Source organism: Fundulus heteroclitus, chromosome 10 (assembly GCF_011125445.2).
Source record: "Fundulus heteroclitus isolate FHET01 chromosome 10, MU-UCD_Fhet_4.1, whole genome shotgun sequence".
Classification (NCBI taxonomy): Eukaryota; Metazoa; Chordata; class Actinopteri; order Cyprinodontiformes; family Fundulidae; genus Fundulus; species Fundulus heteroclitus.
The window spans coordinates 3,853,360-3,874,800 of NC_046370.1; the positions used below are offsets into that span (position 1 = coordinate 3,853,360).

General features: G+C 37.2%; 1 protein-coding gene across 1 annotated transcript in view; it reads left to right on the plus strand.

Moving 5' to 3' along the window:
• The window catches only part of LOC118564415 (protocadherin-15-like), a 149,359-nt gene extending 148,097 nt beyond the window's left edge, over window positions 1-1,262 (plus strand). The window contains exon 12 of the mRNA XM_036142574.1: window positions 1,251-1,262. Within this exon, the coding sequence (XP_035998467.1) occupies window positions 1,251-1,262 (12 nt within the window). The remainder of the gene's footprint in view (window positions 1-1,250) is intronic.
• The last annotated feature ends 20,179 nt before the right edge of the window (window positions 1,263-21,441 follow it).

The window sequence follows — 21,441 nt, forward strand, 5'->3', positions numbered from 1 at the left end:
CGCTGTGCCAGCAGGCCTGTGCAGACTGCTCAAACATTACAAAGCTATAGTGAACGAAAGCATAATGGGTCAGTAGATGTCTCTGCACCATTAACTGCATGGATTTTTTCAGCTGTTGTATATGTAGATGCAAAACGACATCAACAGCCAACATAACAATAAAAGCAATTAAGCACAACTGAGAGCATGACCAGAATATAGAAATCTGTCAGTGGATTGAACACGCTATTAACTGATGAACTGCATGGAAATGATAAATGGTCCACACCTAATGGAGCATTATAACCTCACATAAGACTTTTATATAATGTGCTTTTCATTCACACTGTATGAATGTATGGAGGGTTCTTCTGCTCATTTAAAAAATACAGGCAGATTTTTCAGCTCGGCTCCAAAGAAAACACGAAAACGTTCCGACATCAAAGAAACAACAAAAGTCCGTTTGCCTCCGGTTTAAAGCCAGTTTGCTGTCACGAAGGTGAGTTTACTTTATTGGTTTTTTCACTGATAGATTTTTTTTTGGTGTAATGTTGTTATTCATTTATTTTTAATTAGCCACAAGCACAACTGTGATGTTTTTTAAAAATCCAACATGACACAAAATGTATATTCAGCGACGTAAAAGAAAATGAGAGTAACAATCTGTTTGTCATTCCCATTCTCTCAACTGTCAGCAGCTCCGGGCACATAGTGAAAGCCACTACTGAGCCAAGTTCTGCTTCAAGTTTCTTCCTGTTAAAAGGAAGTGGTTCCTCTCCACTGTCACCACATGCCTTTTCAGTGAATGAATGGCGACAGAGCTTAAATTCAATGCAATTCCATTTTCTTAAGTAGATAACTTTGAATTAAATCAAACTGATTTGAACTAAATTGACTTGACCAAATCAAGAACTTTGTTGAATTCAAGTTTAGTTAGTTTGGATACCTGAAATCTCACAGCTTACTCTGCAAAGAACTATTTCTCCCAGGAGAAAAAAAAACAGTTTGGAATGTGAATGTGTGGTCCAATCGGAACAAATCTGCTTTCATTTAAAGTTTGTATTAGGTTTTATAAGAACTTTTTTCTTCTGCTCTGCAGAGATATTCTAATCTCAGAAAGTCTGAATATATTGAAACTGAAGAAGAAAAAAACAACAACTTAAAAGCCTTGTGAGAAATTGCCGCAAATCCAGGTAGGAATGAGATAATATGAACATCATGTTTTCATAATCAAATTCCCCCCTGCTGTTTGAGTTTCTGCTTGTGCACAGGTGCACAGCTAGCTGCTAAACCCTTAGAAATGGATTTAATATTGTAAATGCATCAAACACCCCCGGTTGAGCATAATCTTTGTAATATTGGAATTTCACACTTTTGAGACACACTCAGTTACTGTTCATACATTGGAAGAAGTCTTTATAATTCAGGCACAGAGTAATTCCTCCAGATCTTGCCATTGCATTATCCATAGGGGTTGTTGACAGACATGAAAGGGAGCAGCATGTATTTATTTTCCTAAGGAAACTCAATTCCTGTCCTACAGTGACACAAATGAGAAGAGCATCAAAGCATGTGTGCGAACGGAAATTGATTATAATGTCATACTGCACTGAGGTAATTTGGTTGATTGTAATTTAGGGACCAATCAGGGCAGGCCAAAGAGAAATGGCAGAGTTTGTAGAATGACAAGTCTTTGTCAGTGCAACATTATTTGACCTGAAAGAGGCTTTCACTAAAATATGTCATGACATAAATTTGTGACTTACACAATAACTTTAGAAGTTTACAATTGTTAAGTTAAATCTATCTCAAAGATCTCATTATTGGTTATTGGTTTAAAAAAATTACAGAAAATGTGTCCAAGTTTGCAATATAAAACAGGTGTGTTCCCCATGGATCCACTGCTTGTCTCCATTTCTAAAAATAGATTATCTGAAATATTTTTAGTGACACATGTATGCAGACGATAAGCTGATTTACAGTACTGTGGAAAAACTGATTGACACCTTTCAGAGGTTGTTTTGTCATGCTTGGACATATTAGACAGTGAAACATATTTAAATACTGGATGATGATCACAAGACTAAATAGAAAATACTGTGGTTCAAACTATTATTCTTTATTTATCAAGGGGAAAAGGCTACCCAAGCCAACTTGGCCTTGTGTAAACAGACAAATGCCCTATCTTGCTGAATTTCAAGCAATGATTCAACATGTTTTTTGGGATGATGATTTGAATCTCACTCGCCACAACAGGCCTGAATACTGTGAGATATGTAAAGTCATGAAATCCCTTATATTGCATTTTACTCACAGATTGAAACTATTAAAATATATAAAATAAGCCTTTAAGTAGGCCTGTAAATTACTCCATAGATAGGACAGTAGTTGTTTTTTTTTTCCCTCCAAATGCAACATTTTAAGATTCAATCCATCACGTTTCACTTGGCTGATACAGCGGCCGAGACCTTTGTGTTTTGGTTTTGACAGGTAATCGCTTTAGCTGTGTTGTTGTCGCTTTGCAATGAATCCTTTTCTTCTCTGTATAGGTCCAGTGAATTGTACCATTCTGGATTTTTTTTTTGCATCAGTGGAATGGTCACAAACAGGCTGCAGCTGATAGTGGCATTGCACTTAATGCGCATAGCAGATTGAGTCCAGCCCACACAGAGAACGTTCCATGTTATGCTGCTCTGACCTTGCTTCATCCTCCATGCATGAGTTGCAGATCTGTAAGCTCACATGGTGAAGGCTTCTTAAAAAAATCATATACTCGAAAAAAAGCCTGAGAAGCTTGGGAATGTAATTAATCAATTGAGCTTAGTTTAATAGACCATCCTCATCAGTGAAACAGCAAACATTTTATCATGCCTTAAAAGCACATTTTTCACAGTTTTCCACAGTAACTGCATTAGAGCCTGTGTGCTTATTGTTTTAAACCCCTGGTACACTAACATTTACTGCTACTTACTCTGCTCTGACACTTGATGGCAGCAGGTCTAGACCAGGTGCAGTTATCAGCGCTCAGCCTTTAAGATGATCCAAAATAAGCAAATAGCTGGTTCTTGGATCAGAGCTGGAGAGAAAATAGCAAACTGGCATCTCTGAGAACTCAGTTTTAGATTGCATGTTTGAAAAAACTGAATTGCTTTGGGATTTTCAAGACCAAATGTCCAACTTCCTACACATGGCTTTTCATTCTTAGTGAATCCTTGCATAAGAAGTCGGTTATCAGAGCCTTTACACGTTGTACTGCCTCACAGATCACCACTGCACCATGTGGATAGCATAGACAAGATCAGTGGGAGGTACAGAATACAAATTCAAGCCACACACGTAGAAACAAACTACAACGCATTTCAGGAAGATTTTTTATTTTGCAGCAGTTTATCCAAAGAAACAACACACATTTTCTAGAGGCCCTGTCCACACGGGACCGAGATCAGGATGATCCGCAATGGTATTTTGTCATTAAGCTGTGATACATTTCAAAACCCCAGTTTGAAATTTATCCACATCTTTTCTGGAACGATGACGTCATAGCTTCGCTTCTCTCCGTAACACTATGTGCGCCTCCTCACAAATTACAATAAAGATGGTGCCGTCCAGCGTTGCATTCAGTCTATGGCAAGGAATAATATCATTGTTGCTGTTAGTAGCATCGTCAGATTCTTCCCTTTCTACACAGAGTGTCCCAAACCCACATAAAGATTGAAAATGCATATTGAAAAAAATTACTGCTGGGCAAATCATCCATTTCTGACATGTACCGACATTAAGAAAAGCTGATAGCACCAGATTTCAGCAAAGGAATTTAAAGGGAAGGCATGGCAGCCGGGACTGGTGTAATGGGCAGCAAGTAAGGGACAAAAGGCCCACACCAAAAGAACAAATACTAGTTAACAAATAGTTAGTTACACATTTAATCTGGGTACGCCATTGTTTAATGAGTAGGGTGACCCATAAGTGTTCAAAAGGTGCATGTTATGTGGAGGTGAGCATTTGAATACAATCGGTTTTTCCAAGTCAAAGGGTATGTCTGCTTGATTGAAATTAACAGAAGTTTTGGATAGATTGGACATGAATGAAAAAGTGTGAATGTGGTCTTGTAAAATGAAAAATGATGGAATCTGTTTATGTTACAATACACCGAGTTTCACCGGAGCATTTTGAATGAGATACAGAGTTGGTAGGTCTGACCAACTCCTCCATAAAAAATATTTATAAAGAGAATTCAAATTGCCACCTCGGACTTTCCGTCTAAAGGTGGCAAATGAAAAAAAAATGTAATCGCTCTGCAAAACTGTAAATCTCTCACACACTTTTTAAACTTTGCTTCTTCGTTTTGTTGGAAATACCCCTTTGCCCTCGCATTATGTGTTTTTAAATGTTGGACTTTTAAGCCTTTTAGGGTGAAAGCTTCCAACCATGTAGGATGCAATTCTTTGAGGATTGCTTGAACCTTATAAATAAAATAGCACAAACAACATTAAACATGAATGCTTAAACTTCAGTTTTAGATTGTGATGTTTTTATTTGTTTTTCGGTTTCTCTCAACAAAATGTGTTTACTTCATTCTTTGGAATTGAACTAGCTCAGTATAGCTAGTGAAAGCAATATCAACTAGCCTTAGGAATTAACTGGATACAGAAAAAAAAGTTTGATTTGAAAATATCCCTTCACCTAAAACTTTTTCAAGGGGAGTTTTTTGTTGTCCCGTTTTGCACAAGCTAACATCATTTTGTGAAGTTCTGGGAAAAAAACAAAAACAGATATACAGCACCAAAGCACGCACACAAACAGTGTCTCCTGGGCTATTTTCTGTGAAGCTGCCTGCAGGGTGCGTAGACAGAAGTTTGACTCATTGAATTTCCTTGTCAGTTCTTTGAAGATAGTTGTAGACAAACCAGATACCTTAATCCGTAAAGAAGACCTTCAGTCTAAAATTAAAAAGAAACCAAATGCATCCGAGCTTACTTCCATTTCTGCTTTCTAGTCGGTTACTAATGCTTGGTTCTGACAACCAAATGTATGCTTACTTTTTAAAATAACACTTTCACCCTTTACACTTTATTTTCACACTCTGCTTCTAAGAATCAACCTCGGATCAATGCTGTCCATAGCAGAGTTGCTGACAGTGACAGAGCAGCTGATATACTCATTTACCTGTCAGGGGATTTTAGGGTGTAGCTAGGATTAAATTAGCTGGTCTAAAGAGCGTAAGTCAATTTCCCCAAATTTTAATAAGCATCTCCTCTGTGAGGGACTGTTTATTGGAGAGAGGCCCTTCGCTGATTGGGAAATCATGAACAAATGTCATACAAAGCATTGTGGGTTATAGGGATAAGGTGGATAGCTGCAACTCAGTGGAACGCTGTCGACTGACTCATGTTCTGGCTGTTTTTTTATTCTCACACTCATCAAAGCATTGGTTTCTACCACAGCAAGCATGCACGCTGCCCACTGAGCCGCAGACTTGATTTCAACACCGAAGCTACTTTTAGACCCCATTTAGACATGAGTCAGTGATCCGTCTATTTGTAGCCACGACTTAGACCTGTATTTTTCTTTTTCATCTAGGGTCAGACCACACGATACTCACCGGTCTAAAAGTGGTCTAAGCGCAAACCTAAACTAGAACACTTGGTGTGGGTCACAAGGAAGTCTGTGAATAATGCAAAAACTCGTTTAATATGGTCTTTATTTGTTTTAGCATTAGGAAACAATTTCACCCTTTTTCTTTATGAGGTCTGAGGTTGTAGTAATATCAGTGTACAAAAAAAACATGCAATTTTCTTTAGTAGAGCGTGCAAATTAAGAAAGCATGATTTCAATGTACTTATGGATGAAAATAAGCATTTTTTCCCCATTCTTTTTGACCATAGGAATGTAATCCTACTACATATGGCTGTGGCAATCCATAAATACAATAAACACAATGACAACAACACCTTCCATGCAAAACAGTATAGGAGCATATATATATATATATATATATATATATATATATATATATATATATATATATATATATATATATATATATATTATATATATATATATATATATATATATATATATACTTTTTACTTTTTATATTATCATTATTTTTGAATATTTTCACTTTCCTTTTCATACAATTTGAAGATTTCTAATTTGTACTTATATTCCAACTGAAAACATTTCCATTTGAAATGTCATCAAACCTTTGAGCTGTTGCTTTTGTTGATTTCAGCATAATTCTTTACTTCCTAGCAGAACTAACACACTCTAATACATCTGCAACACTGACAAACACAACATCACAATAAGAAAAGCAGGACTAATACATGTAAAAAAAAAAAAAAATCCTGAACTCCTATGAATTTTACACTTTAATTGGCATGCTGAGTTCAAGCAAATTAAATTAAGCATTAGATTAGATATCAAAAGCTAGGGTTTGACCCTAGTGGTTACCTTTTTTTAACGCTGATAAGTCTGGGCTTAAAAAGCTCTACACTTAGACTTCTAATAAAGAACAAAAACTTTAATGATATTACACGTGGAAAAGCCTGACATCAAGTATAGCTCGGTTGAAAGTCTATGAACCCTTTACACATTGTTTACCCTGTTCATCCATCCGTCTATCCGGTCAATACTGACCTTTCACACTGACCCTGCTTCTGCTGGAGGTTTCTTCCCCTTAAATGGCAGCTTTTCTCTCCACTGTCGCTGCATACATGCGTGCTCAGTATAAGGATGCAAGTCAGTGACTCGATGCCATCTGCTGGGTTTCCTTAGATATAAAATGTTTAAACATTTTGGATAACAAACTGAACTTGACTGTGATGCTTGATAGCTAGGATCAGTTGTGTAATGTACACACTTGTCCTGGAATATCTGTCTGCATGATTTGACTGAATTGACCTTGTAAAGTGCCTTGAGATGACACGTGTTGTGAACTGGTGCTATATACAATAAAAATACAAAAAAAATATACAGTAAAAAAACTGAATTAATTTCAACTACTACACAGCTCTATTGTGATAGTTGTCCCTTACAAAGAGAGGAAGCAGGAGGAGTTTATTTTGTAATGAAATAATAAAATAACTAGTGTAGAAATGCACTGAGCATTTATGGTATTTGTACGATATCAAGTATCCTGTCAGGTTGCTTATTCGTGACAAAATAAGAGAAGTAGCTGCTGTTACATCTTTTGCTCCCTAAAACTGGTTTACACTTACACTTCTAATAAACAGATGTTGAAAGAAATTTTGCTTTTATACTAAATTTAGCCTAAATATCTATAAACCATGTAGACATGGTGTCAGACATAATTTCAGCAAGAAAACACAGGGCACAATGACCCCTTGGCCATTGGAAATTAGTTTAACTAAAATTTATTTGCAAACTGGTTGGTTAAAATCTTCTCCAATGAGTTAATTACAGAAAAAGAAAGCAGCATAATCTTTTATTATAGTAACTATTGTTAAGTAAGCCAAGCTGATATTTTCCAACTCTCCAAAATTATCTAGTGATTTAAGCAATGGGCTGATTTTAATCTATTAAGAAAAATAAAGCAGATTTCCAAATAAAAATATCCTTTATCCAGAAGACAAAACGTCATGGTAGGAAATTTATTTTCACAAGATTGTAAGATAACAGCTTCGGGAGGAATAATAGTAGACGGGTCTGTTCTTAGCCATCATCCTTCTAAATATAATATAGCCGTATCAAATGGACCGTGACGGTTAGGTTACATAGTATCAAGGGAGGCTGGCATACACATGAAAAATGCATCGTAGTTTAAAACCCATTTCCCAAAAAGAAACCAGTGATGTTTTCTATAATGCAGCAAGAACTACTTTATGAATTGAATAAGAAATCATCTTTAAAAGAGATAAGTTGAGGAAATTTTATCAGTGTTGTATAAGGTCACACTTGTCAAAAAATGTCCTAATTCCTTGAGTTGTTCGTTGGCACTTCCTGTGTTTTCTTTCCTCTTTTCCTCTCTCTTTCTTCACAACAGCTTTCCTCTTTGGGCGGGTCCAACTTAGGAGTTTACTGTCTATTCTCAGTGCTCCTCCCTACCAGTTGCCCGATGGTCCATTTTGGTCAGGGGATGGTATTTCCAGACGGACATTGAGGCACTAACCTTGTTCGGTTGAAGCTGTTTGTAGTGCTGGAAATGAAAGATTTCTTGGAGAATCTTGGAAGTGAAACATAATCTTTCCTGATGGTCCCTCTTAGAAAAAAAGTTGGCTCTCAGAAATAGAATTAGGCAATAAGAGCTTTGCTTCAGGGTTCTGAGAATCCCATAAGCTGATGTTAATCCCTAGATTTTAATCATTTAGATAACAGTAATTAGAATGCTTGGAAAGTGTTAATTATCTTTGCATTGATTCTAAATAAGTCTTAAATCTTGAGAGCTTTCTTTAGGTCAGAAATATCCTTAAATACTTAAATTGTCATAAAGATTGCTCTATAGGTTTAATACAAATTCATTGTTCATATTATTTATTGACAGAAAGACAATGATTCATTTTATTGTTTGTAATCTGTCTTTTGTGCTTACTATTATTAGGACGTCCGTTCTTGACCTCTTGGCCACGTCACCTTTGAAAAAGAGAACCCAATCTCAATTAACCTTGCCTGCAAGATGAATTCTCGCAGTATTTGTGCGTTCACAAACACACGAGAATCCATCTGGTACCGCTCCGGCTTCAACCGTTTGTGTCCGAACCAAATACGGTCCGGGCCAATCACGTTGCAGTACTGTGGTTTAAGGCGGGAAATACTGCTACGACGAAAGCAAGAGCGGTTGAGCCCTCAGCCGAACCAAAACAAACATGGCAGCGCAGGAGGACGCAGGCGTAGCTGCTGCCTTCACATCTGTTTTGTAAGAATCCGTGATTTCTCCTTTGATAGTAGAACAGCAAGAAGTAGCTTACCTTTCTCATGACTCCTGGTGCTTACGTTTTAAATTGATACTGTGATTGGCTAAAACCAACATTTGGTAGGCGCCAAATCCCCTTCCTTTCTCAAGCAGATTCAATTGGAGCAGTCCCAGACTGATAATGTGCAAAACTAAAATGTTACACATTACCAACAGGCTGGACAAGTTAAATCTCAATGGGACATCACAGAAAATCTGCAGTTTCACCTCAAGAGGACCGTGGCCAGTAGATGTCCTTACGACATGTGGACAAATCAAGAAAAATCACGAAGTAGAATGTTGCCAAAGACTGAATGCTAAATTCAGTCTTTTATGAAGTGTTTAGGCGCTTATCGTCATCAGACCTTTTTTCTCCCAATATTTTTTTTACTGTTCAGTTGGATTGTACATCATACATGTCCAATTATATGTTATAAAACCTGGCATTTTTAAAAAGGGGTGTGTACACTTCCATTGTGCATAGGAGACCTCACGACAATTCTTTAAAACCTTGACAATGATTTCCAGCTGTCTTCGTATGCACTGTACCGTACGTCACATGGGCCTTCAGGCTGTGCGGTTGAGGTGTTTAAATCCATCTGCCCGAATGCAGACCAAGTGCAGTAAAATAAAAAGACAACTGAAGAACATTTAGAGGTAAAGCTCACAGCATGACCTGCAGTGCAGAATTGCTAAGGCTGGCTTGTCAGGTACTGAAATGCCCTTGTCACATTAAGTGGCAGATCTCAGGACACTTAGCATTCCTAGCCAGTCCCCTGGCAGGTGCTTGGTGTTTTTTAATGACATTGTCTGCTTCCTGTCAAGTCAGCTGGAGGCTGATATGAGGAAAGTCACCTGTGCAAGGATGATGGACAGAAAAATGTCACGAAGGGCACTAAAGGAGCTCCGTTGGTTTTTGTCTTTCATGAGTGTGTCACTCCTGTGTGGGAGAATCAGTGCTGAAGCACAGTGTGATGCTTGGACTTAACCATGCTGAAGGTTGAACATTCACTGTGTCCTTTCAAGCGGGCACGGTTGAATTATTTCATTAAAAGACTTGGATTTTTTCAATTCTATTCAATTCAATATTATTTATATACCGGCAATTCACAACACACGTCATCTCAAGGCACCGTGCGAAATTCAAACAAATCCTACATTTTTCAACAAGGTATTCATTGCAAAATACAATTATTTCCTTTGCTTTGGTATAAAAGAGAGAGAGATAAAAAAAAAACTTTCAGATTGAATGTTATTTAGGCTGAAAAGTTGACCCAAAAAACAAAACGTGTGCCGTGAAAGATGCACGCTTGTGCGTATACCTCACACTTTAGCTGTGCTGCGCTTGCTTAAATTCCAGCCGGCTTAATCCTCCATTCTAATAGATGTGCTCCCCTCTGGCAGTTGTCTCACCTCCCTCTATGATTTCTTTTTCTCTTTAATTTCCTCTTGCTGGTCACTTTTCACAGAGAATTTTCTACAGGCTTGGAAAAAGCTTGCCAAGGTAGAGAAGAAATCTGAGTGGCATGCGGAGCAGAGGGGCGGGTGTGTGGGGGAGGCAGCCCGATCCAGGAGAGAGTGAGAGAGAGAGCCGAGTATTAAGAATGTCTTATATAAAAGAGCTGACAAGTCTGACTGTATTTGGAGTTCTTTGCAAGGTGAATGTATTTTCCCTTCAAGGCAGCGACTACTAATAGCGGGGCTATGGTAGTGGCTGCTCAGTTGTAAAGCTAAAATGAGTGATTTATTTATTTTTTTTATCAAAACCGTTTACATTTTACGGCAGCTACAAACCACCGCTTGTTTCACAGTAGCTTTTACCCTTTGGTTTAGTCTTCAACAAAACTAGAAGAATACGGCCTCGGCAGTGCTGAGTGTTTTTATTCCGCATCTATAAAGTGCAGAAAGTTAAACTGTTACAGCGTGTGGTTTTTTAGCCTCTTGACCCATTTTTATTTTGAACCTAAGTAAAAAAAAACTTTTCTTGTGAGAGCAACTGGAAATGTAGTGTTAAGAAATCTAAAAATAAATACATTCTATTTCAATTGCACATTCTCACACAAGGAACGAGTAAAATAAATCCCATAAGGCAAGGCAAGGCAAGTTTATTTATCACACTTCAGTACAAAGACAATGCAAAGTGTGTAACGTGATTAAAATGTAGGAAAGTAAAACACAATGAAAGCAAGTTGGAATAAAATGTAGAGACAAAATAAAACCTGGGAAAATGGAAACTAAAAGCAAATATTAAAAAAAAAAAAAAAAACAGTTGAACTACAAACTTAAACTCATGATGTTTCAGTAGAACAGTTTAACTAGAGCAGTCAAAGGCAATCCTAAACAGATGTGTTTTTAATCTTGATTTAAAGGAACTCAGGCTTTCTGCACTTTCTCCACATAAGTGGAGCATAGAAACTAAATGCTGCTTCTCCGTGTTTGGTTCTGGTTCTACAGAGCAGGCTGCCGCTGGAGCCAGACGACCTGAGTGGTCTGGAGGGTTGATGCACTGATAACAAGTCTGTGATGTATTCAGGTGCTAAGCCACTCAGAGATTTATAGACTAACAGAATTATTTTAAAGTCTATTCTGTGAGATCCAGAGAGCCAGTGGAAGGACTTTAGAACTGAGGTGATGTCTCTACTTTCTTACACTTTTCTTTAAGTTTCCTAAATCATGTTATTTTCTTGTGCTATTTTTTTTCCTGAGATGTTTATTTTATATCCCCTATATATTTATATAGGGGATATTTTATTCTATTTTATTTTAGTTATTTTAGTGGATCATGCTCTGCTTCATTCTATGTACATTTTGCTATATTCCTTTTCAGATTATCCCATGTGTTTTCTTTCAGTTCATTGCTCTCCTCTTCTCAGCTCACTTGTTTAATTGGTCCCAGTTGTTCCTCATTCCCTCTGATTAGCTCTTCTGGTTTACCTGTCATTTACCAACCCCTGCCTCAGTGCATACACTGTATGGTTGTCATTGTCTCTTTGCTGGAATCCCCTGTCTATCTGCATCATGATCCATAGTTGTGCTGCTTGTGACTTTATTGCTCTGCTTGGTTCTCTTAGCCCTGGACCACTTTATGCATTTTTTTTGTAAGCTCTTCTCTTTTTATTTATTTAAGAATGTATTTTGCTTCTACCACATGCTGCTGTTGGAACCTCATTCTACCACTTCATGGTAGAAACATAGCCACTGTCTGAGATGGGAAAGAGAACATAGCGAGAGAACATGCCATCACCAAAAGGTTTCCTGCTTCTTATAGTAATGCAGGGTTTTTAAATCCACTTCAAACAGAACATTTAAAGCGTGACAATAAATGTATATATTTTTTGGAAATCATCGTCAGCTGTGTGTGTGTGTGTGTGTGTGTGTGTGTGTGTGTGTGTGTGTGTGTGTGTGTGTATATATATATATATATATATATATATATATATATATATATATATATATATATATATATATATATATATATATATATACCAATTTTAGCTTCCCTTCATTGGCTTCCTGTTAAATCAAGAATAGAACTTAAAATTCTCCTTCTAACGTATAAAGCCCTTAATAATCAAGTACACCTGGTCTGGCGTTCTGTTAACTGTGACATCATCCAGAGAAGACGGCTCACCCGCTATTACCATCTAATGTAGAACAGATTACTAGATCAATGTGTGCTTCTGTGCTTTTTTGTCTCTCTTGTTGTGTCTCTGCTCTGTCTTCTTTAACCCCCAGTCGGTCGAGGCAGATGACCGTTCATACTGAGCCTGGTTCTGCTGGAGGTTTTCCTTCCCGTTAATGGGGAGTTTTTCTTCCCACTGTCGCTTCATGCTTGCTCAGTATGAGGGATTTCAGCAAAGCCATGTACAATGCAGACAACTGTCCATGTGGCTCTACGGTTCCCCAGGATTGAATGCCGCTTGTCGGGACTTTGATGCAATCAACTGGTTTCCTTATATAGGAAATTTTTGACCAATCTGTATAATATGATTGAACTTGATTTTGTAAAGTGCCTTGAGATGACATGTTTCATGATTTGGCGCTATATAAATAAATTGAATTGAATGCTGCTATAGGCTTAGGCAGCTGGAGGACATCAGGGTCTATTTATGCACTCTGCACTCTGAACAGTAGGAGTTCTCCTAATGTTCTCCAATTTTGCATTGGTTGTTAATTCAACTTTTAACTTTTTGTTCTCTGTCTTTTTTCTCTTCATAGAAGGTACACCTGGTCTGGCGTTCTGTTAGCTGTGACATCATCCAGGAAGGCAGATCATCCGTTATTACCATATAACATAGAAAGGATTTCTGGCTCAGTGTGTGTTTCTGTGCTTTCTGTGTCTCTGCTCTGTCTTCTCTAACCCCCAGTGAGTTGAGGCAGATGTTTGTTCACACTGAGCCTGGTTCTGGTTCTGCTGGAGGTTTTCCTCCCTGTTAAAGGGGAGTTTTCCTCTCCACTGTCGCTTCATGCATGCTCAGTATGAGTGATTGCTGCAAAGCCATCAACAATGCAGACGACTGTCCACTGTGGCTCTACGCTCTTCCAGGAGGAGTGAATACTGCTTGGAGAGACTTGATGCAACCTGCTGGGTTTCCTTAGATAGGAAACTTTTTGATTGTCTGATTTGATTGAATTTGACTTTGTAAATTGCCTTTAGATAACATCCATTCTGGATTGGCACTATAAATACATTAATTAATTAATTATATTTAGATTTATGTATTTATTTTTGCTATGTCCAACATTTTATGATGGACCCTGGTTATCGCTGCTGTTGTTGGTGTAGATGGCGCTTATGCCATATTTCTCCTCTTTTGTGCAAATCACAGCTAAATGACATTTAAAATATGTAATCTAACTCATTTTGTTTGTACAGATTCCTGTGTTATCTACAGGGTTGCATGGAAATGGAGAGGGAGGGGGGGTTGCTGAAGCCCATAGTAGTAGTCAGCATTAGGCACAATGGTCCCTTGATCAGACATCACACATGATCCTGATGAAGATTATCAAAACCTAAAAGCAACAACCAAGGTAGCCTCACCACAGCCCCTTGGCTCCAGTTTATTTATTGGTTTGTCACCCTTAGAAAATAGTGAAAAGATTTAGTAAAAGTGCTTTAGGATCAATGTTTCTGCTCTGTCGTAATTGTTCTTGGCATTTCCCAAGCTCATCTCTCTCCGGAGATCCTCTTCATCACGGAAAGGTTAAATGTTGACAAATTTGAAATTAATGCACGAGGAATGAAAATGCATCGCTGCTGAAAGCAACATGAGCTATAGATCGATCTCATTGGAAGACGTGATAATTATATGGAATAAATATGTCCAGGATTAAAATCCTGACAAGACGAGGAGAAAAACACACTGGCAAATTGTAAAGCTGTTTCCCCAGAATCTATAAATAGCATTTCTGACTCTGTTCTGTTACACTGTTGGTCCTTTAATATCTCCAGGTGGTGATAATAAATCTTGCTCTGAAAGCAGTGCTTAACTACCGTTCTCCACCTGCTGGTGTGGGTGATTGCAATTGTGAAGGCTTTATAAGAAGCACTGCTTTTTTTAAAAAAGGGCTTAATAATCTGAGGTGGTGATATCTGTTAGCAGGGATACTGGCATATATAATAATATTGGGTATGCTCAGATTGTCTCTATTAGGGTTGTTAAAATAATCAATATCTCCAATATAAAACGTTTAAAAAGATGAATTATTCAAAGATCATTTTCATCAAAATTGACAGAAATTGACAGTGTAAAGCTCCGAGACAACATAAGCTAATGCTATCTGTTTAAATATTAACATGATGGACATGGACAGCTAGGCTCGCCTGGGTGTGCAGTTCTGAACCCAGCAATGATCTGTTCTGCTCAACTTGGGAAAAGAATGCACTGATGGGTCAGTCGGCTAACAAATAGTGAAGCAAACCGGTGCCATTTAGTTTTGAAGGCATCACAAGCTAAGGCGGTTAATGCTAACACAGGTTATGGTGGAGCCAGACTGAAGCTGACAATTACAGCAGAAAAAAGCTGGAACCCACAGCAATTGACCCTGCTACTGCAGTTCATCACTGGAAAAAAATATAAGGCCAAATAACCAGGTTGACAGAAATGGTACAAGGCTGCTGCTGAATATATTTGCTTGGACCAGATCCTTTGTTACACTGTAAAACAGGGGTTCCCAAAGGAGGGGTCATGGGGTCGCGGAATGATGTCCAAATGTCTCATTTCACATTGTCAGAGATATACATGTTTTAATATAGAAAATGTATGCCTTTAATTGAGGAAAATAATTAGTTTTTGAAAATGTATGACTTTTCGGCATTAGAGTACTTTTCTCATAAATGTGTGAAATTATCTTTAAAATTTCAGATTTTTTTGTGGAAATGTACTCCTCCGTGGCCAATAATTTATTTTCTTTAATCTACAATGGCTGCAATGTTTTTTTTCCATGGAAATTATGAAAATAAAGCCATATTATTGGGTGTACAAGAATAAATAGCACTACAAGAATAAAGTGCTATTAAATAACTAAAGTTGTATGTTACGTTTGCACGATCGCTTCAAAGTACGGATATGATATTTTGATGATATGTTAAAAAGATGTAGTACTTCCTTAATTGTGAAACCGGTACTAAAGAAATTACATTCCTCATTTTAAAATAGGCGACCCCAGTCTCTGGCACTGTTATTTTGGGGTCCACATTTGCAACCCCTACTGTAAAAAATACATTAATGTGCAAGATTCATGTTTGTCTTTTGTACAGAATGCTCCTTTATTTTGCCCTCAATAGTAAAATTTTAACCCTAACTTGTACCATCAGCAAATTGACACTCAAATGGAAGCACACGGCAGCAAATGAAAGATAAGCAATTATTAGGAAATAACTGCACAACTGAATCAATGTTGCATACTTCCATAAAGGAACTTAACACTTATAAGTCATATATGTTTCTGTTCCTACATGTCTGTTCATTGCTGAGATTCTTGTCTGCAGTGACGGTGGCGTCACTCCCCGTCTGCTCAGCTCTGCTCCTGTCATCAGGTCTGAGCAGCTGCACCTGCAGCGGCTTTCATTAGTGGAGTCGCTGCACCTGCTGGACCCACTATGTATTCTCTCCTCTCCCAGCGTTTCATAATGACACCACTTTTCTCTTAGGTGGTGGAAAAGCAAACTGTTAAAATAACATAAACATGTTAAGAACTGACTTTAGCAGCAGCCCTGGTGATGAACTGGCATCTGTTTAATTGGAAAATCACATTTGATGCCACAATAAAACATGTTAAATAACTTTTATAAAACACAACAGTCTACCCAAATATATATATTTGGGTAGATGTGATGATGTGGTGTTTTCCACATTTTTGCCTAAATTACACAAAGTTAATTTGTTCTCTGTGTATGAATGAGTAAATATTGCATATAGCATTTAAAGTCATTTAGAGTTTTATATCTTTAAAGCAATACGATTACAGAAAAATTACAATGTAGCGTGAATAGGCCTTGTTTGTTGTACATTTCGTGGAAATTACATAAACTGAATTGTTAGTTGTTTCTTAGGAAACTACTGATGTTACACTAATGTGTATTTTCTAACTACAAATTTAAACTGATCTAATTGGGATTTGTGTGATAAGCACAATGTAGGACACAAGTCTAAAATGGAAGTGAAAGAGATACATAGTTTTTAAACTCTCTTTTTTTTTTTTTATAAATGGGTTATGTACATTAATATTCAGCCACCACCACCAAGCTTCGTCATTAGAATAGTGTGTTCATTATTTTTGCCACACTCATTTTGCATGTTGGCCAAAACATCACATTTTGCCTCGTTTGAGGAGAGAAACCTCTTCCACTGTGTCTCCTAAATGAGTTGCCAGTAAACTCCAAATGGGACTTGAATGGCTTTCCTTAAGATATGGCTTTCTTTTCACCACTTCAATTAGGGTCATATTTGGGGAGAATGTGATTAATAGTCAACAGATTGTTCATCCGTAGTTGTAGTGCTCCAGCATCATGGTGGCCCTCCTTTTGCTTCTCTCACTAATGCTCTCCTCCCCCACACTGTCCGTTCAGGTGGGCGGCCATGTCCTGGTAGGTTTGCCGTGTTGCCATAATCCTTTAATCTATTTTTCACAAAACAGCGGTGATAATATGTTTGATTACATTCCACACTGATGAACCAATTAGATCACGTCAGAATGCATTTGGTTGTATTGGATCTTATTTATAGGGACCTAAGTGAAGGGGTTGGAATACAAACTCATACTATGATTTTATTGATTTTTGCTTGTAAGAGAATCTGAAAATCATGTATATTTTTTTTCTCCATTTTCCAATTATGCACTACTTTATCACAAAGATCTCATTAAAATGCATTATATCTTCGAGCTATAGCTTGTACTTTATATATCTTTAATTGTGCTACCTGATTTGTACAGGAATGTGGCCCAGAATGATCTATACACTCTAAAACATGTTAATATAGGAACCATCTCTCTTTTTGCTTCAGTCAGAAGAAAGCAAAGGAGCCAAACGCCACAAATCTCAACACAAACCCATAAAATCCCAGCGAGCCAATCAGGGCCATTGCATGATAATTAAATGGAAGCCGACAGACTTTGTTTTGCTGCCCTCGCCTCCTCTCCTGAAGGATTGGATGCCAGGTTGGAAACTGACATCATTGCACTGCTGCTTCATTAGAACAAGCTGTTGTTATAGAACAAGGGGTTTCCTTTGATGTAAATCATGCGAAACCCGATAATGCTTAGTGCTGCTATTTCCTGTCCAGCACTAGAAATTACCTCCAGCAGAATATTAGTTTGCTGAAAGCATTACAACACAATGTTTAGTCAATGAAAATGAATATTCCCAATTTTATAATCTTCCCTTTTTTCCCCCATATATACTTTATGGCTCTGTGTCTGTTTTCTTCGGTGAGTGTATGAAAAAATCTTAAGGGAAAACTGATTTGCTATCCTGAGCATCATTTGTAGATTAATTAGCATTTTTTTTTAATTACCCTTAGTTAAGTTTTATTAATAATTCCCTAAATATTTTCTAAATCTCAGGACTTTATGGGTAGCAAGAAAATAAATTATAATTTGGCCTTGGAGCTCCATTTGCCTTGGGCCAGGAATGAGAAAAGATGTTTGAACAACAAAACAACATATACTCATACTGTCCTTATTTTAAACCAACATCGTCATTATAACAATGGTTTTACTGCTGGTGAATACAGTACAGCCACATTCATTTCTGTCAGATGGGCTTTAACAAGGCTTCTTATAACCAGATATGTTTACCTTATTTCTATTTACAGTATGTGAAGCGGAAAATGTATCTCACCGCATTTATTGTTGGATATTTTACTCATCTTACCTGTAAATATTTGAAACAAAATGATTAATCTTTCAGAGTTTTTCCATGAAAGATGAAGGGGAATACAGGAAATATAAAACCTAAAACAAAACCTAATGGTCTTCTCTCTCTCTCTCTCTATCTCTCCTTTGTGTATGTGTGTGTTTGTGTGTGTTTGTTTCCATGATTTATTATTATTATTGCATTGCTGTTTGGAGACATCTTTTTTTTTCCAAACTCTGTATTTTAAAAAAAGTCTCAGTAATTGTGCAAACCTTACACGCATACAGAACACCAAATACAAATCTCTAAGTTCACAATGAGTGGAAGCAGACTTTGAATGATTATCTGCTGGCCCAGCTTGCCCCACAATTTAGCACATTGTTGCATTTTTGTAGAGTTGAACTGCGCAGAATTTTATTCTCTCTTTTTATTCACTGTATTTGGAGATGGTGGAAAGAAAAGCTTTTGTGTTTTATTTGACATTCTAGTTTTTAAAATTGCTTTTTGTATCTAACAGCCACAGCTCAGAGCAAAGTACCCTTGAAGAGGTAAAAGAAAAAAAGAGGCAAAAGTTGGTATTTGCTACACGGTTTGTGAATGAATCATCTAGATTATTATGGAACATTGAGTACAAACAGGATTTCCTTTTAAAGGAAATATGAACGTCATGCTACACTGCTGTCTTTTTCCCCAGGGGAAATTCTACTTTGTCCCATTTTTTTTCCATTTCAATCTCCCCTTATAAGGATTTATTAACTCTGAAAAAGCATCAGTTCTATATGCACGATATTGTCTGCATTTCTCTACTAGTTTTTCCTTTATGAAATCCATGTGTGTGACGAAAAAGTCACACATGCATGCTTTTTATGTGCACTTTTCATTTAAACGCTGATGTTTTATACCAAATGAAACGCCACCTAATGCGTAATGTAACATTTAGTTTTTGATAAAGTTCCGACTTGTTTCACGAAGCATCGAAAGTTCTTCTGCATTGTGGTCGTCTGTGTTTACCATGGACATTAGATGCTGAGTATGCTAGCAGATGCAGGTGTTTAGGCTGCAGCTGCTGACTGATTGCTATGGTAATGCACAATCAAACTGAATGAGATAAATGTTAATGATTCACATAATGTGGTTGTCCGACTGCATTAGGATATTTAGAGTTTAAATATTTAGATCATTTTGGAGGTTTATGTAAAGTTGGTCAAAGCTGGGTTGTTCAAAATAGAACCGCAATTAGGATTATGTGCATAACTGAGGTTTCCTGCACATTTTAAAACTAACAACTTTTACATATAATAATTTATTTGATTATGAATAAAGTCAAAAATACATAAAAATGTCTATATTCTATTTTCTTTTTCCATTCTTATTCTGACCTGAATAGTCCATGCCTGACAAAAAAGGAACCTTGATATACTTCAGTCTGACTGGTCTTATCTAATAAACACAACTGTTAAAATTGCATTTTATTTTATTTTAATTCATTTGTTCTGTTTTTAGAACACAAAATGTCAGTTTTATTTGTAAGTGTATAAAATAAATAAACTATGCCGGATTAAGTTAGCAGTTAAAGCCAACATCAGTATCATTATGCCTTACATTGTATGTGAAATGCTTTTGTCAAAGCCCTCAAGCACAGTAAACAAGTGCCATGTCTGACATTTATCTTTATTTATTTTTTTATTTCTGCTAGTTTTACCTGCTGTGAGCCACTGCGCCTCATCATTTTCCAGTTCTGTGCATCTACCACAGTGCTACACCTCCAAGTTACACTCAAACATGATCTACTCTTCCTAATTCCAGGTATTACCACATGACAAATAATTGACTGGATATTTATCTTTTGCACACTTATGTTTCCCTCATTTGCATTTTGGTCATTGACAGTGTTTAACACTCACAGGGTAAAATCTTCTTACTTCATCCGTAATGTTAGTTACAAACATGCTACATAAGCCGTGGGCGTTTTTTTTGTCAGTCTGTTATTCAGGCTCTAGAAATCATTGCATAAAATTATCATCTGTAGAAAATTAGTTCTGCATATACATAAAGTACAAGTTCGGATCAAACATTAGAATATTATGCAAAGATATTTTGTGTCACTCATTTCAGAAAGTGAAACTCATTCATTACACATGGAGTGAACTATTTTAAACCTTTTATTTTTTTCTATTTTGTTTTACCGTAACAGAGAATGAAAACACAATATTTAATTTCTCAATAAATTACAATGTTGTGAAAATGTCCATATTGGAATGGTGTCACACCCTAATTAACTCTCCACTCTCTCTTCAGCAGTTCACTTGTACCTCAAGAGGAAAAGGACACACTCTAGAAGACAACAATGTTCAGACTTTTTGCAGAAAGAACAGATGGTTTGAAAGAGGGGTGAAAGAAGCCATCTTTGTCAAAAGAGAAAAGCCAACACTGAACAAAGGAGGGAGATTGCACGTTCAATTTCCCAATGTCTACAGCTCTGTCCTCCAAAACATTCCCAAGAGATTACATCAGCAGTCTCATCAGGATGCAGGTGACCAAGGACTTCACTCACACCAAACAATAGCTTCTAACGACCCAGGACTGTGGGGGGTCATTAATTTGTATCTGACTTGGATTGAGCCCAAGAGGATGGGCCTCCCAGTGCATTACAATAGCAGCTCTCCAACTGCAGGTTGCTGAAGTGCGAGCCACCAGAATTGACGAAGACTCCTGGATAGGTGTCGAAACGTTTTCAGAAAAATTCTGCTAAAGACCGCTTGCCTCGGGTTTAAAACTTTTTTTTTTTTTACCGTAGACATACTTAGATTGTTATAAACAAAACAAACAAAAACACATTAACTTGATCAAATCCAGATTTTACAATAATTCTTATTTCAGATAGGACTGCATTCATTGGGTATGAAGAATCGACCGATTCCATCAGGGAATCTCCAAAATCACAAGGCCCAAAAAAAGAAGCTGTGAACTGTATTCAATCAAACTTTGACTTTCAGACTGGAGTCCAAACTTTGCGAATCACCAATGTTGAGAGACACACGAGTAAAAGGAATTTCCAAATTGAGCAAAGATACCAAATGAAATTGTCATTGTTATGGTAACTTTACACTCCTGAGGACTTTTTTTGTTCATTTATTCTCCATTTCAGCCACCAGCAGTTATTCTTCAGTCTCCCTCCAGCCACCACCCC